At 42.9% G+C, this 18,093-nt stretch overlaps 3 protein-coding genes across 3 annotated transcripts; 1 reads left to right on the top strand and 2 right to left on the bottom strand. All coding sequences in view use genetic code 11, as the record gives it.

Annotated features, from left to right (window-relative positions):
* Positions 1-258: 258 nt before the first annotated feature.
* EGR_04262 (Phosphoglycolate phosphatase) lies at positions 259-1,823 on the top strand (the record flags this gene model as incomplete). Its single annotated transcript, XM_024493511.1, has 7 exons — positions 259-298; positions 330-490; positions 524-661; positions 699-749; positions 787-928; positions 1,017-1,158; positions 1,595-1,823. The coding sequence occupies 7 exons, from the start codon at positions 259-261 to the stop codon at positions 1,821-1,823; spliced, it is 903 nt and encodes a 300-aa protein (XP_024352019.1).
* Positions 1,824-2,837: 1,014 nt separating this feature from the next.
* On the bottom strand, positions 2,838-11,296 carry EGR_04261 (centaurin/arf-related protein; the record flags this gene model as incomplete). The annotated part of the gene is made up of 4 exons (XM_024493510.1): positions 2,838-3,149; positions 5,546-5,892; positions 9,595-10,207; positions 10,940-11,296. 4 exons carry the CDS (start codon positions 11,294-11,296, stop codon positions 2,838-2,840), a joined length of 1,629 nt encoding a protein of 542 aa, XP_024352018.1.
* Positions 11,297-12,607: 1,311 nt separating this feature from the next.
* Positions 12,608-16,447, bottom strand: EGR_04260 (ARF GTPase-activating protein GIT2; the record flags this gene model as incomplete). Its single annotated transcript, XM_024493509.1, has 3 exons — positions 12,608-12,900; positions 13,200-13,338; positions 16,010-16,447. 3 exons carry the CDS (start codon positions 16,445-16,447, stop codon positions 12,608-12,610), a joined length of 870 nt encoding a protein of 289 aa, XP_024352017.1.
* Between the last annotated feature and the right edge of the window lie 1,646 nt (positions 16,448-18,093).

The following is an 18,093-nucleotide window of genomic DNA, read 5'->3' as shown; positions in this document are numbered from 1 at the left end:
TAGTATAACAAAACATGTGAAAATGACGGAAATAACAGTACAGTAAGATGCTCAATTACAGTTGACATTTTTGATACCTTTTAGATTTGTTTGTGAGAATTTATGTTAAATTAAATGTTTTTACGTAGCATATCGCCTAAAGACATTGTTACTATTTGCACTTTGCTGTTGCTTATATGCATCAGAAGGGAAGCGGTAAATATAAGGGCGCCCTGCAGCAGTCCTGTGACAATTTTGGGTGGGCTCGGTTGACTTCTGATGCTTAAAACTTACAAGACATTTTTATTCGATGCAGATGGTTTGCTGACTTTGCCTCAAAATATCTCTAGGCACTCTTTGGGATCCGGCCGGTGTAATTGATGGTGCTGCTGATTTTCTCCAGTATTTAAAACAAACTGGTCGAAGCGTCCTCCTCGTAACGAATAATAGCACAAAATCAGTAGAAAAATACTTGGAAAAGTGCAACAAATTAGGACTACCACTTGAAGCAGTTTGTTAGTGCTTATGTTTTGCATTAATCTAGTCAGAGATTGTATGTTCCGCCAATATTACCGCCACTTCCTTAGCTAAGCAGGACTCCAAGGGTCCATACTATGTTATCGGACAATCTGGCCTTGGCGAAGAGTTGGACAAAGTTGGAATCGAGCATTTTGGTATCGGGGTATGAGCTTGTGTGCATTTTGAAATTCTCTATCTAGCTGGACAGCACACCTTTAGACGAATTCGATGCATCGCACCTGCGGGCCAACGTAATAGCAATGTGCCTCTTGATTACTTCCTTTACAGATTTCAGGCGTGATCGTCGGATTTGATTCCCACTTTAACTACATGAAACTTATGAAAGCAACAAGTTATATCGTGCGAGGTGCCCCATTTTACGCTACAAATGAGGATGCGCTTTTGCCGTGCTCCGAATATAGCATGCCCGGTGAGCATTTGTTTTCGAAACCTCCTTATTAGTCATTGATCTTTGTTTATTATGGTGGGTAACTATTTAAATGATTATTGGGCATCAGGAACGGGCTCCATAGTCGCCTCCGTTAGAAAGGCTTCCGGTGTGGAGCCGATAGTTTTTGGGAAGCCCTCAAAGACAGTGTGGGAGTTTGTCAAGAATAAATATGGAGCTGAGGAAAAGACAACATTGCTTGTTGGAGACAGGTAAGTGCGACTCTTTGCTTCCTGTGTTTCTGGCCTTTTATTTTGTTTTTATATTGCTCCTAGATGTATGGTGGTTTCATTGTTTCATTTCTCACTAAATTACACGTTATTCTTATCATAATTTTACAAATTGATGGACTCAATTTCGGCTCTAGTTTGCAGTTTACTTTTGTTACCTTCCCTCCCTATTTTAATCTCAAAAGAGTTTGTGGTTATCTGTGCGTCGTAAGGTAACTACACATAAGAACTGCCAGTGGTTTTCCTACATAACTTTTGAACTCCCAAATCACATGGTAAAGTCGATACTATTCAAAAATGAATTTTGAGATTTGCCGTTTGAAAACGTTCTGGATACTGGTTTATGATGCCTCGCTTCTCCATATTGTTGCCTTAAAAATTTAGTTGGTAGCTTTGCATCCAATTTTTGCTACTTCAGACTGGACACGGACATCCATTTGGGCAGGGTGTCAGGTCTGTGTACAGCGTGCGTGATGAGCGGAGTGACCTCGGAGGCAATTCTGGCCGCAGCTCGCGCAGACCCGGCTAAGGCCACCCTCCTAGCACCAGATTTGGTATATCCCAGCGTCTTGGAGATGCACCAACAACTGTTAGAGGAAGACAAAAGGCAGGGCAGCCCCCACCCAAATTCTATTCTTGAAAACTGATTTTGACGACCTGCTCAGTAATTGGGGCGTTGTTTTCAGGGTCAAGGAATACACTCAGTCATTGGTAATTCTTGTTTTTTCATTGATTTGAAGTAGTAATGGATGGCTGCACTGACGTCTGTAGATTGAGTCGCGTGTATCGTTATATATGACATTAGTATTGGCCAATCAAGTAAGCATACACAAAGTACAATGAATGGTTCAGAAACAAAAGTTAACAGGAAAATAGGTGTTTGGTTCTCTTGGCTTCTGGAGGCAAAACATTGCATGAAAGGTCCTGGTGATGAAACTAGGTTGCGCGATTACTGCACGGCGAATTAATAGTTCCCTGATAGTGGAGAAGGTCCGGAGGGCTAGAAGCGATAGGCATGATAATCTCTGCACGGTTAATAGCGTTAACCACACCGGAAAGCTCTGACAATAGCAGTAGACATAGAAGCGGTACTTTTGAAGTACTCCAACGCCAGTCTCAAGGTCCGAAGGATGTTTAGTGGGGATTTTGAGTAGAAGACTGCGTTACTACACATCTTGGACTCAGAAGAAGTGGATCACAATCCCACTGTTACAAAAGAGGTTTCGCAATGTCGACTACACAACTTCACAAAGGCAGTACACCAAGGTGGGAGCTTTCGTTGAAGCTAGCTTGGAGTGAAGCCCCTTACGTTTTGGTGCGACCAGACGTCTCAACCCCATCCCGCAACAGAAGTCACTCAGTAAGAAATACTGAAAAATCAAATGTCTGTATGTGCGTTTGGAGACAGGCAGGCAGGTGATTTAGCATAGGATAGAAAGCAAAGAACGAGGATAGTAAGAGGGATACGAAGAAAAAGGCAGCATAAGACTGAGGTCAAGGGAAGAGAGTGAGGTCATGTAGACGGTATAGGGAGCTTGTATTCAACGCACAAATATACACATGCAGGAAAAGACACAAAAAAACGTTAAAATCGGCGATCAGGTGGATATGTACAAGACGAGAAAGTGTTTTTGAGTGTGCGGGTGTGCATGTGTGACTATTTAGTGGCGTTCCGCCTGGAAAAAGTTGAGAATGGTTTTGGCGGCACTGGCGATTTCGTGTGCAAAGGTGATCAGTTGACTGCTGTTACTGCTACCAACACCACCACCGGAGGGTTCAGTGCTCGCAGTCGCAGCGGCGGCCTCACAGTGGAGGCGCAGTTTCTGAGAGTTGCCCATGAGGGAGGTGAGCGCCGCGCCCACGGTTAGGTGGCACTTGCTGATGGGCGGGAAGAGCACTACCAGATCCTGCACCGCCGCCTGAATGAGCTGCGCGGAGCGCACCTGCTCGGGTAACCGCCGCCCGTTCGCCGCCTACATGAAATACACCGACACAAACTAGTGAATGCAAATGGAAATATGCATGAGCACTCAATTACCCACTCCTCGGTTTTCCGCATTAGAAGTCAATTTTACAGTGGGAAGGAAGTCGAATAAACGCCTTTAAATACCTCTTCACACACTTCCTTTAAAACGAAAGTTTGTCAAAATTTTATCGTCAGCCATATAATGTATCATTCCAGTGATCTATACCAAGTTTAGTAGTCAATAGTTTTTATCTTTTTAATCATTACTGTTCCTGCAGCATTACAATTTAAGAGATGAGCGAGTTCTTTTGATTGATTTCCCTCATGGCACCGCGACATGGCAACACACAGTTTAAACATTCAAGAATGAAGTATTTTAACGCTTTTCCCTTCTTGTCTTGATATAAAACTGAACTAAGCCGATGGATCACTGAGCTCAATTTGAAGAAAAATGGTGTAATATTTCAACCGCTTGCTTAACTCTTCGTTTTGCTTACACAACCACTGAAGGGCACGGCCATTGTGCTTTCGCCCGGTGGTATGGTCTATGGGTCACATCGGTAGCACCTCAGACCTACTCTACGTCGATAAAACATATTCTGCCCTTCTTATTATGCCTTCTTTCGCCCTCAGCAAAGTCTTGGGAAGCAGCAATTTTGGCAGCGGAAATCGAACCCGATCCTAAAGGTCAAATACCCTAATTTCTATTACTGAATGCTAAACATTAGCGTGACCGAAGAGGGGCATCCACTACGGCTAGGAGAATGTGACGACTCCTTCGGCAACTAGCCCAGTCCTGTGTTCTGCAGGAATACTATTAGCACCTGGAGGGATGCTAGCCGTGGCTGTGAACCGTCTGGAAAAGTTCGCTACGGAGCTGTCAACGGTACTTGTATGAAGATATCAGGGAAGTGAGCACGCGAGACGCAGATAGACATCGTTGGGCAGCGCTGAAGTGAGAGCAAAGTACCAAGGAGAAACAGACGTTAAACCTTACTTCACGAAACTATTTCAACCCCCGTCCTCCATTAAATGACCCTGATTTTAGGCCAGTGTCCTTACGACTAGCGGTGAACTTACAAGATGGCCAACATATTCCCTCTTCCCCCAGTACGGTTCCAAAACAAGACAAAACTGTAGATCCAGTGGAATCGCCAAGAGGGATCAGTGATGTTACGATCAAGTATCTCCTCAGTTGCATGCAAATTCGATGACTGGCGCGGGAGAAGTCTGAGAGAGCTACGATAGCTCTTTTCAACTAAGTAGTTGAAGACTTCAATAGCAAAAAGGACTAGAAAGGGCTATTTCTTCTATTTCTCGATCTAGCTTCTAAATGACAGATTAGTTAATCATGTAAAAGCAACATTTTCAATCCATAGTTGGGGATACGGATGGTACTAAGTAATTTTCTTAAGCAGTACTGTCTTTAAAGATAAATGCCAACTAAAACACTTTACATTAACTTCCTAGGCATTTTTTGCACTTTTAAAAGTGCGTCAGCACTATTTCAAAGGTGTGTTTGCATTGTGATTGGCGACTGTCGGAAAAGAACACGATCTATCACATCCACAGTGGAATCACAAAGCGATAATCACCAAGTTTTCTTTTCCCATATATGAATGCATTTTATCGTTAGAGATGAGGAAAAGCTACAGTTGAATGAGGTACTAATGCACATCGTGACTGAATAACTACCGAAAAACTAAATGTATCCGTCTGATGGCCCAGCGTGTAGGTGCTAGCATTAGTCATTAGCTTCATGTGACCATATCACCCAAGTGTACCAGATTAAAGTTTCAAATAACTACAATCTTCAAATGAAACATCCACCCGAGATTGAACAAACTGATAGGAACGGACTAATTCTCCAGCAATACAAGGCTTGGGTGACGATATGCTGATAGGACAATGGCTCCTTGGAATATCAAAGGAAATTGCTGTCTCAAAAAAGGTGGTCCCATGGATGACAATTTAGGGGCAACAAATCTGGAGGTAGGAGAGGCATAAATGCTCTGAGAAAGGGACACATTTCTAGATAGACCCCAAAGCCTGAATATCCAATCGCACACATCCACCAGTAAGTCATATTAATAATTACTACCCTAAGGAATTACTACGTTGAATATAATAAAAAAGGAAGTTTCACTTTCAGCTCTTAGCCAAAATCAACCTGGCTCAATCCGTAAGGCATTAATACATGGTCTGTGACCACAATCATAAACATCGCTTTGTTGAGCCCACCCACTAAACCGTAATCACCTCACACAACCGCAGTATGTTTCAGCCCTTCGTCACAGGCATGTTTAACTCATAATAGTGTCCTACAAAACATACTAGTCGGAAAATTCCAGAGCATGACCCAAACCGAGAGATGGCAAGAAAACCACGCGCCTGGTAACTTACATCAAGAAGGGCTCTGATTCGCACAATGATGCACTCCACGCCACGCACAATCCGTTCGTAAGGCGGATGCTTCCACGTTGGGGCAATGGCGACGGCAGCGGCAGTGGGCACAATGGGAGGCGTCTTTTTCAAGTGGCCGCCACCACTACCACCCGTCTGCGGAGGTACCGAGTACTCCACCAAAGCTTCTCCGCTTCTGTGCGCACCTGTAGGTGCGAAGTGAGCGGGCGTTGAGCGCAGCACCATCCCACCACTGCCGGCTCGACCTGCTACAGGCAGAACTGGCGCAGGACTCGGGGTGCCCGTCTCGTTGGGTGCAGTGTAGTCATCCGACCCTTCCACATCTTCTGCAAGACAAATAATAGCAAATGCTGTAGTAGTGGTTTCAAAATTCAAGGATGGGCTCCGTGCTAATGAGTGCAAAACATGCGGGAAAGGGAGTGAGGATATGGAAAAAAAGTGATGCATGTATATGGGTTTGAATCCGATGGTTAAAGAGGGCTAATTTGAATTGGAATGATGCAACATCGTTAACAGTAATGATTTTACACTGTACAGGTATTTCATTTAGGTGAATTGTGGGCAGCTGAGTTTGTACCTTGCGACGCTACCAGTTGGGTGGGTTACCTACTCTTTTAGACGCCTACGAGAATAGATTTTCGGATTCTGGCTACTACTAAAAAGATGCCTTGATCGAGTATAACTCGACACTAAAAAGGGATGCGCCATGAGAAATAGAAATTTACAAATCCCTCCACGTAAATCATGGTGCAAGAAGAAGAGGCGTGTTAAAAATTAAAATTGAGGAGAAAAACAACCAGCTAGATTTAAATAAGCCACCAAATTAACTGTGCAAAGGTTAGTAATGACAACGTTTGTGTGTGACTGACATTCAGGTGAGAATGGGTTCACATAAATTATTAAATGTGAATAAAAAGTAGCAGTGGAAGTTAAGATGGGTGTTTTGATGAACAATAATACCATGGAGATTAGGAGTTAAGTGTGGTCAATTGGCGGTAAGTCAAAAAAAGGTTTATAAATTATTATTAAAGCAAAACGTTAGGGTGATAATAAAAATTCATCTCGCAAGGCTTTAACAACATAACACGAACCAAAAAGCAGTAAATACGTTGTCCAACTCATCTGAGAATGGATGAGATGATAAATTTGGGAGAAACAACAAAAGGTGACTCCCATATTTTTTTATGACAAATGCCAAGTGGACAACACCGGGCGGGGATACCAAGGCGAATCCAAAACCACTAATAAACCTATAATAATGTCACCTTTGACAAAACGGCTAATTCAAAAATAATTCCCTATTAAAGTGACTGTCTCAGTCCCCAGATTCTAACAGACATTTCACCACTGGAAATGGCAATGTTCATAAGCCCTGAAGAGTAGTTTAAAATGACAAAACACCCAAGGGTTAGAGCGACATCGTGAAATCACGGAGTGAGGCACCACCATTAGATGCAATCAAACACACATAAGAGAATACGAAGCCCTGGTATTTTCGCACTGCAACTGTGCTCATTTTTTGCCGAAAGAAAAAAAGAAGGAAAGAAGTAGTCCAAAACAGCACAAACGAGTTGTCTCGTTGAAGCAGTTGATGTGGGAGTTTAATACGAAGAGGAGGAGGGGGGAGAGAGGGGAGAGAAGGAGTCAAAACCATAGTTGAAATTGAAAGGCCAATGACCGGTCGTGGAGAGTGCAGTCATCGGGGATCTGATGGGATTGCTCATCTGTACAACGAACGGGAGGGAATACATACACATACAGACATACGTACTCGTTACGTGGTCTGGCTTTTCAAATAACAAAAAGACAAATTACAACGCGTTCAACTTAAAAACAGGCGTATGTAATTCAATCAAAGAGAGTAAATAAAGGAAGATTCCAAACACATACTTCAGCTCGACTGTTTGTAAAGTAAGTTATCTTCCGACATTGTTTAGGGGGTTTTCATCCATACCAAAAGATTGCTTATTTAATTGGCGCCGGTTCTTCAGTCTGTGCAAATCCAGCTGTACATTTATGGACCTTTTAATGTCTTCAGATAGGAGGACTAGGGCGCTACATAGAACATTGAGATTGGCTTCTAGAACCACATATATTCAGGAGCTTTACAGATATCGGAAAAGTGAAAATTATGGCATTGTGTCTCCCCCCCCCCCTAAGTGAAAATAGCTGCAGCGACTCTAGTTTAATTCTGTTTCAGTCTAAATTGAAGAGGAAATATTTATGTTTAATGCACTAGCACATCTGCAATTGGAAAAGCCTATCCAGAAACGCAGGATTCGCTGTAACGGTGTAGTGCTTCCCAGTGAATGGTCAGGGCCAGTGCGATTTTCGCACAGTTGTAGGGAATTCCAATTATTGCGTTGACTATGCTACCACGTGCCTTCGTGCCAAGTGGTGTTTAACAGGTAATCCAAAAGGGTTGTAGGGTTTCCAGTCTAGACCGCTGCAATGACCTCCACTAGTAAGGTGCGTGCGACTGTTTATATGTACACAACCTAAAGCATCAACACACGTCAGTCCAGGGGTGTGATTATTCCATTTCGTTCCCTACTATTTTCCTGCTCCTTCAAGGTAGCATTAAATGTTGGCTAAATTTGCAGCTTTAATAGTTTTAACGCCATTCTGACGGTGTAGTTTTTCGTACGGCCTGACTATGATTTGCTAAGATGCAGGAGGTGACAGCAGAATGTGCTACCTAGAATTGGTATACAAATGTGATTAATCACGCCAATGTAGATGGGTCACGTTCTAAAAGATCCGGTAATTTTATTGGCCTGAAAAATTTACAAGTTAATAATAACTTTTAGACATGTTTAAGGCAAATGCTAACGAAATAGTTGACTTACTCCCGAACCGAATGGGAAGGGAGAGTAGTGGAAGATGCTAAGCACAAGGATTTTATTTGCATGCATTAACAGATGACGAGTAGCTTCACAGCCAAAAAATTTGAGCACAACTTCCTTCACCTTCTGCAAATACGTCGTTTGTAGATTATTTACCGGCTGACCAACTGAACAACTTGAAATGGGAAGCAGATTTTGTATTGCAATGCTTAGTAACCGAACAAACATATTTTTGACTAGTGTCAAGTAGTCCAACCGCTACACCTTACATTTCTGTGAGCGTGACAGTCTACAGATATAAGCGGTCATCAGGAAGTATGCATTTGCTGAAGCCCAAACAACAGTTATGACAAAGACCTACTTGTCTATCCACTCGATGCAAAGTGATGCAACCTGAAGGTGTGCAAGAAAACTTCCTCCTCTCCTTTGGATACGCCCAAGACCAGCCAATGGGGGAGGAAGAAAGTCCTTTTCTTGTCCCTACACTCAAGCCATTACCACCCTATACCGTGCTTTAGATAGGATGAATGGATGGGAGAGGGGATACCGCCTCACCCCCGTTCTCATCCACCGTATTCCAATGGTGACATTTTAATTTTCAAGTAGTTATCACTTTCTCTTGGCACTAGCATTAGATCATCATATGACCGAATGCAAAATAGAATAGACGGGTAGGAAACAAAAGTGAGGTAGACGGAGACGCAGGTGTCTGGGTTTCTTGGGGATTCGAAGTAGCCTTATTTCTTATTAATAAAAAACCGTAGACTGTAATGCTTATGATTCCAATGTAAAACATAATTTAAGCCGCTTCGTGTAGACATAGAGGTGGAAGTTGTAGTTAACTTGTATTTCATTGGAAAAGCTTATCGATGGTAATGGCGACCATTTTAACAAATGAAATATTCTAAGCAATTTCTTGCAGCGGCTTTATTCCTAACAACAAAAAGCCAGCCAAACTTATTTGGTTACCTTACAGATAAAAAGCAGCTGTTTTTGTAAAATATCACACGTTCTTATGTAAAATTATCATAACCTTCTTTAATGATAATTAGGTCGAGGTGCCCAAAACGAGCGACTGGAGAGCCTTGCACTTCGTGACTTAGTTCCATTGCCATCCTGTCACAGACCTATGTCGAACACGCTATAAACAAGGCTACGGTGGGTAAAGGTAAAAATACTCACGCGATCCACCACCACTTGCACCAGTATTGCCACCAGAGGCAGGCGATTGGTGTTGCTTTCCAAGTGGTGTTCTCGCAGCAGAGGGACGTGAGTTCTGCACATTCACGTAGGACCGATTGTTCGCTGCCCCCGTTGTGGAGGAAGGTAGGTGTGGTGGTGTGGGAGCAGCAGCCGCGGCAGAGGGTACAGTGGTGGTCGCTGTGGCCACGATCTCTACAGCATCACCGGGGGAAGAGGATCGCGCCCAAAGGGAGATACCCTGACGCAAAAGCATGCCCGAGTCAAGGCACTGACTCCCCATGGCGTAGTTTCCCGAACCATTTGCACTTCCGCCACCACCTCCGCCTCCAGCACCGCTGCGATGACTGGTAGACTTGGACTGATGATGAACGTCCTCATTGTTATACTCCTCATCCTCTCCCTCTGAATCTTCGTCTCCCACTGCTGAGGCCTCAGTCGTCAACGCTACTGACGCCTTTGTCTGGTCATCACTGTGTTCAGTGTCTGTGCTGAAGGGTTTTGAGGTGTTGTTGTGGCCGCCTGTAGCGGGGGAAGAACGTGTGGCCTCGTGAGTCTTCACCATGCCTGCTGAGAATGCAGCCTTCAAGGCACTCTATAGAAAATTGCAAGGAAAATTTCATCAGCGAGGAAAGCTTCAAGGGCAAAGAAATGAAATGAAATGAGTAACGTCAGGAGCAGTGAATAAAGATTTGCATTCATCCCATAGTCAATACAAATAATCAAAACGATATTCTTAAAATACCCGATTTAAACTCAGACAGAAAGCCGTGAAATTAGCCATCTTCTTCCTTGCAGATGCTTTAAGCTAGTTCTAAAAAGGCCTCAAAGCCACTCCCTGATCTCGAAAAGTTGCCTTGAAAATAAAGAAATTCAAAAGATGACACCCACTTTGATAAAGCATTACCACAAATGACATAGCTAACCAAGAAGAGGTTTAAAGGAGCATATTGCATGAGCGACGCATACATTCAAACAAAGCAGACACCCTTAGAATAAAAACAGCACAATAGCCATGGTTTCACAAAATTTCAAGAAAAATGATACTCAGAAGCCAAAACCAAAACACCACCATAAATAGCACACAAAATACAAAAAAGCATTAGAAGCAACATATCGGCACTCAGCTAAATCAGACAAATGAAAGTGATACCCGAAAATGACAACGCTAGTGGTTTCACAAAGTTGCCCAAAAGGTGGTGTGGGCAAATCAAAGCGTGCATTTAAAATAGTGAGACCGAAGTCAACAAAGATCGCATCGCAGGTAGTGCACAGTATCCATGAGCGTCTACAGCTATCCACTTGTCAGAGAATATCATCAACTCACATTCTCTTCCGTGAGTTGTTCACAAGCTGCCTCCAACTCGTGCAACCGCGCCGTGAGTGCGGCTACCTGCTGCACGGCTTTCTCGTGCTCCTCCTTCAGTCGCTGGACCTCCACCATCGCCTCTGCCACCGCGGCGTCCGCAGCCGCTGCGCAGCACAGAGCCGTGGTTTGCACCTCCACAGAGACTCCAGGGGATCGCGGAGCGGTGTGCACATGGATGAGGGCTTCCTGCGACTGTTGGAGCATGGTAGGCGCAGTGCAGCGCTCCAACGAGCCATCGCAAGGAGAGCCCGTGGAAGTGACGGAGGAGGGCACGGTAGTGGCAGTGGTAGTGGTGGCGACTAGAGGCTTGTGCATCCCACTGAAGGAGGGACAGTGGCTGGATGCTGGCACACTGGCTCTGGTGGAAAAATGAGAGAAACCGATTTGCTGCGTTGTTCATGTGGAACTCAAAGGAAATGATTTGAGCACATTATTAAAGTATACATCATATCTAGATTGAGCTATGAAGAGGTCCAAGGAAGAGGAAAGAACAAGAACGGATACGATCATGGCTCGCTGAATGCTGACTTAAAGGAGGCACTTTAATTCCTGCAAGACGAAGTGGTGACCGATGCAAGGTCTGGTGAATACACTGAGTGACAAGACAAAGATCAAGCTTTTGTGGCTTGGGCGTGTTTTGATGGGCTGTGCTTTACAAGAGTACGAGCCTATTTTCCTTTCAATAAGTCATAACTAACATTATCAGCTAGGGACTGAATTATTAAGCAGACAGCACCAGTTCTTCAATTTCTGAATTGTCCCAATGGTACCTTACCACTGCGTCAAACGCTTTAAATCCATTGTTCAGTACATACTTAACAAGATAAAGAGATGTATTGAAGTAGTTAGCTTTTCCAGTATTTTCAGAGCCTCGTGACAACTTCTCTGCTGCAATCTCTAGCTGCCTACGCGTTGCATCACGATTTCATAACGAAACATATTGAAAAACCAAACAAATTTTCAGCAGACCAACAGTTGAATAGGTTGCAGGAGAGGCAAATACGAGCGTTGGATCTACCTATAGCATGCATTTTCATCAATGGCATCAAAAGTCAAATGAATACCAGATAAATAGTACTCTAAAGGAAGATCACTAGGCAAGAGGGAACATTAGTGAAATAGCATGAAGCTTTTCTGTAATTACCCATAAAATTAGGTTTTAAATTAAGAATAAAAATAATTGGTAGAAAACAATAGTCCAATAAGTTATTTGCTTAAAAAGATGAAAAGAATTGAAACAAAAACGATTACAGTACACCGCCTGAAACAGAGTCAATCTACGAAATGTCTATTTACAGGTTTAAAGTGGCAAGAGACCCAGATATATCCTAGAATTAAATTGCATTTTCTACAGAACACCCACGCCACCACTTTATGATTAAAAATTAAATGACCAAACAACACAGATTTCGGGGAAGCAAGGGAATTAAACAAAGAATGACCGTGGATAGTACCGATAGGTGGGTAGTGATAATAGGGAGAAGAGCTATTCTATTCAAACGAGAGCACTTTTCTAGCTGATCTTACCGGTAGGAAGCGAGACGTCCCGTCGCTGCCAAATGCAGTCGCCTCGAGCCAGGCAAGTTACCCGGCCTTGACTCAATGCCATCGGAGGGGAGGGAAATGCTAACGAGACACGACGGCGAGACCTCTGAGTTCACGACCAAGGAGGCTGTGCTCTCCTTGCCCAAGGAGACGACGAGCTGCTGATGATCTTGCGACTCCTCCTGACACTGCTGCAGCTGGTCCGTCTGCAAGAACTCCGAGGTAACCTCCAACATCAAAGTCGGTGTAGTTGGTGATGTCGACGTCAATATCGAAGCCGTCCCCGTGGTGGTAGAGACAGCGGTCGTGGAAATTGAAGGACCCGTGGATACTGAGGCACGTGGCGCCGTACCCACCTCCGTCTCCACGGCGACCTAAGAACCGTAAAGTATGATATCTCTGCGTTCGAACTTAAGAATTGTTATTTCTCTTCCTGTCTGATATGCACGACAGCCTAAGTCATTAGATATTTTCGAAGGCTAGGAGTGTCAGCTATGAGCCCTGCCAATCTCTTTCTGGAATTTAAACTACTCTGAAGGTTCCTTGCTGCTGTTTTGAACATGTATTTTAATACGTGAATATAATTTCTCGACTTGTTATTGGTAAATCTACTTAAGCTCTGTCCTGGGGCTAATGCGGACAACGCCTTCTAAACATTCATCTGGTCACCTACATCGCCATGGAGAAATAAAGCCATTAGGTATGATATATCCAATTGCTGGAAATACCAGGTTTAAGTAATAGTTTCGTCGTTTCGCTTTGTCTAGTAAAGCAGTCTTCCGAGAAATCACCTCAACGCCAGTGGCATAGAGCTCAAATTATGTCACTTTTATGTTACCAGTTTTCTTGGTCTTCTAGATAGTGAAAATCAAGCCTAACTGGGAGGTTTAATTCTATTACAAAATTGCATTAACACAAACTTTGGTTGTCATCACCTATCCAAAAGTGATATTTAGGAGCAATGCTACGAAAATAAAGGCAATTGAAAAATTTGTAGAACTTGAGATAACCAACGCAGGTTAAACAGGTGGAAAAGTGTTGGAGATGGAATACGTGTAGTTATCCCTGACCTCACCTCTCCAGCCACCTAGTCACTAAAAATGAACTAAATGATTACCAGGAGCACTTATTTTTGATTCTTCAGTCACAATGAAGATGCTTCATTACTGTTTAAAACGCACGCCTCAGTGTTCAAATGCCATCTTTCGGTTTGTGCTTTCAAAGTTCATTTAGAAAACCATGATTTCCGACATGAAACGAATACGCAGTTTGGGATAAGAATATCAACGAATTATGTTAGAAGAATGAATCATACCAAAAGTCGGATCGTCCCAAATGCAAAACTTTTGACCTCATAGTCTCTGTGACTGTGAACTTTGGATGCTCTTTAACTTCTTCATCTGCTATAAAAGTTATTACCAAAATTGCCTCTGAAACTATGTCCTAAAAATTGGAGTTAAAACGTCAAATAAATGAACATAACGTGCATTTTTAAGAGGTTTTTTAAATCACGAGACAATTGGAACGCAGAAAATTTGAAAAATAAACAGCGATTTTGACAATTTTGTATCCATGGATGAGATCCAAGCTGAGACCAAGGTAAAGAATGATAAAGAGGCGAAATGAAGGCTGCAGAAAAAAAGGTGGGCACCAAAATACAGACTAGTCCACGGCGAGGTTTGACTAGCGTCACTATATGGAAGCTGAACATCAGGCTAACAAAAGAGTGTAAGAAGAGAAGTCAGTCTAAGAATCGCCTTCCTTTATTATGCATCATGTTGAAATGGAAAAGATACCTCCAGTTTCATCTCAATAGTTGGATTAGGATGAAGTACTGGGGCAAATCGCAGGCGAAAGTTAGATTCTAGAACTTCTTGTCCACTACTCAGCGCATTCACTGAATCATACACCAATTGGTCACAACCACATTTATGAAGTACTGAAATTCCTTTCATTGTTGTCTTCCATCGCATTTTTGAGTCACATTCAATGGACTCACGCTACTTTTTATATTTAAGTAACAGGTTTTTTGTAACAATTATCAAGTCCAGCAACTAAAGCAGTGCCTCTAAGCCGAAACTGCACGATGTGTGACAGAAGCAACGGGGACATGGAAGGTATTTGATTTCATTTTAATTAGACGGTGACATAATACGTTACCTATCACCAATACTAGTGAGGATATAAACTGTTACCGCTGGCAATCACATTTATTAAAGTACGTAGATCCAGAGGTGTCATATCTTGTTTTGAGATTTCCTGAATTATTACTGTAGAGCTTGCAAGAGAGTCCTCTGAGAGTAGTATATGGATTGAAGAGAAGTGATAGATTCGCATCAAGGTTGCATTTATTCATGTATCTTAAAAGAGAAATATAACTTGATCATATTACCTCGAATACCCATCCACCGGTTCTTTTGTGTGTTGATGAGAAAAAGACTTGGACATTCGCGGGCCTTTTTTATTCTGCTAAAATGATTCAAGCATTCCAGTGGTGATAGTATTAAATAACTCATCCCGAAAGGGCAACAAACTCGGCTTCACTGGCTGAACACTACCTTGAAAGGTCACCGGAGGAAGAAATTCGCAGAGGATGACTAGATGTGCGCAGATCCACAACATAAGAAATACCAAAACGGTATCGACTGTTAGTGACCATCCCAATCTAAAGTTCTGGACAATGAGCAGTCATAAAACAAGGATAGGCTTGAACGGATCAAAACTGCCTTTAATGGATTGTGTGCAATATTAATGCCACCATCAAAAGACTCCATATGTATCCGTGATGAAAGAAGACGAGAATAAGTCCAAAATTAGGGTAACATTAAGATTGACAACGGAAAGAGGGGTAATTAACACCCATCTGGATCCTTGCCCCACACCGTCTTCAGACGTAACTCAAGTAACACAGCACCTCCGAGAAAGTGAAACGATAAAGGTTTGGTAAATCTGACATTTCCCTTCATAACAATTGTAAAATAAGTATTTACACTTGAACGGCTGGTTCCATACAATATTTATTCCGAGAGCGAAGTTAAAGCCCAAGGCAGATAAAAACGAAAGTTATTAACATGAGATCGACTAAAACAAACAAATACGATATTGTCGAAAATTATGACGAAAATCTGCATGGAATTTGAAAATATCAACTGAAAAGCGAATATTCATAGAATAAACTGAGCATATAGTAAACAGAAATTCAAGACCATAACAGACGTCCTTTACTTGGGATATGAGATGACTATTTACAAAATCACGCTATAAATCTTGTCCACCTAAACACGGGATGTGAATAGTCACATATATCCCGTCCAAACTTCAAGCACCTTTGACCTTCCTGCACTAATTAGTAATAGTGCCCAAATCTGACGTTGGTGAGATTATACTAACTGGGCGATAGATAGGCTATGAAAAAAATCAACGCAAGATAAAGGAACCATCAGACCATCCGGTACTACCTTACAACTCAGTTCAATTACTCACTTGATCATAAACAGGGTCATCCACAGACATACTGGACATCTTATTAGTAGCGCGATGCTCCACACCATCACCACCGTCACTACCACCACTAACAACCACAAGAACTTCATCATCGTTATCCACGGCTACACCAGTACCGTCTACAGGCCCGCCATAGGTGGTGTACTCATGATGTCGCATCTTGGGTCGGACCACAGCGAGAGGGACAGTAGAGGAGGATTCGAGGAGGGGTACCAGACGGTGTGCGGCCTCGTGGAGTACATCGACAACGAGAGCGCGGAAAGCGGTCATGGAAAGGCGTCCGAGTTTTTGACGCGCCTGATTGCGCACAGAAGTGTAGGCAGTGTTGGGTGGGAGGAAGAAGAGGATGAGGGAAGACGGTCGTGCAGTAGTGGTAGTGCTCGGGGTGGCTCCACTGACACCACCCACCGCCGCCATGGACTGTGGGCGACCACTGATACTACCGCCACTAGGAGGGAGAGGGCGAGCGGTGGGACCGGAGGGAACGGAAGCCTCGATGGTGGGTTCAAGAAAGGAGTTTGTTAGGCGGCGCTCCGCCTCATCGTAGACATCGATACAGAGATCCTAAATGGCAGGAAGAAGGAAAGAATGTAGAATCGATGTCTTAAATTTGAATCATTTTAGAGAGGAATGGCAAATCGACCAAAGGATCAACTCAATTAAGATAAATAGAATGGCGAAATTTTGATGAGTAACAACAAGCCAAAACGTAGGCTTAAAAGCTCGATGATACGAACTCACAACAACCAAAACAAATAAGGACATTCAACAAGAAATTTCGGTGATATCTTCCCCCAAAATTAATTCCATTTCAGAGTTAAAGGAAGGTGTTGTGCAGAACTTCGTACTCTTTCTTCAAACAGGTTATTCAGGTGCTACATAAACTTTGGCCTGTGTGAATAACCATGCTTTATGCAAATAGTTTAAAACGCAAAGACAAAGAAGAATCGATACATTTGAAATTCTGGACTAATTTCCATGGGGCTTTTTGTGCTAGACAGAGATATCGTCATTACTTCAAATTCACATTTCGTTCTGTAAATGCCCTTCAAATTGGCGTCTACTTTGAAAAAAAGTCGTTCCATTATTTACTAATACTACCTACATTGCAAAACTACGCTGTAGCTTTGAAAAGACATTATCCACTTTTCGCAATGTTTACATAAAAAGAGCACGATCAAATTGCATGAAATTAAAGTGAATTTTTTTTTGTCTGCGCTAAATGATGATCACAATGTGACAATTTGATTAAGGCAGATGAATACAGTAAATGCGAAGACGTCCTTCGGAATCTCATGAAGGTTATGGGAGCACCGCTGTAATCAAAATGCGTGAGAACTCGTTCAAACTCTCCGTGTAGAATGGCTTTGTTTTCGTTTCATTTAAAAAGTTATGCACAATAAAGTAGTTAGTAGAATTTTGGCATCCGAGATAGTCGTACCCACAACTGTACGAGAATATTTAGTCTAAGTGAACAATTTCAGCCTCTTACAAATCGGACCCAACATTAGAAGCTTAGAGCCTCGTTTGTGTTCCTCATGCTGCTAGTCCCCCACACCCTTTTGATCCCCTGTAATAAAGCTAATTCTGAACTTGTATGCCTTGTTGCGCCTTTGAAGATAACATGGGTGTCACATGAGTGGAGTGTTGAAAAACTCACTGCCAAAACAACAACACTCAGCCGGTTATAATACAGCGACACCATAGAAGACCGTTCTAAACTGAGTTGAATTTTGGCAACTCCTTCTCGATATCTGCATGTGACCACCGTAGTCTAGCGAGTAACGATTATATGTCGCGAAAAAATATTGAGCATTAAGTTTATTTCAATCACTGCAGGACCTAACCTCAAAAGTGGCATTATCCAAGGCAGCAACCCTAGACCTGGCCTCAGCCTGCCGATCCGCTTCACCCTCCAAAGTCCCATTTGATTCTTTCACAGACTTCGGCGCCACCAAAAAATGTCCAGGCCCATAGAAAGCCTTGAAGGGCCATCCAGAAGCCCTCTGACCTTCCTCCACCTCCACGGTCCCATTCTTGAGGCTCCCCAAAGCTGTAGCAGT

Source organism: Echinococcus granulosus, assembly GCF_000524195.1.
Source record: "Echinococcus granulosus chromosome Unknown EG_S00026, whole genome shotgun sequence".
In the NCBI taxonomy this organism is placed as follows: Eukaryota; Metazoa; Platyhelminthes; class Cestoda; order Cyclophyllidea; family Taeniidae; genus Echinococcus; species Echinococcus granulosus.
The sequence above is the reverse complement of the archived record's forward strand: the minus strand, read 5'-3'. Positions and strand labels throughout refer to the sequence as shown.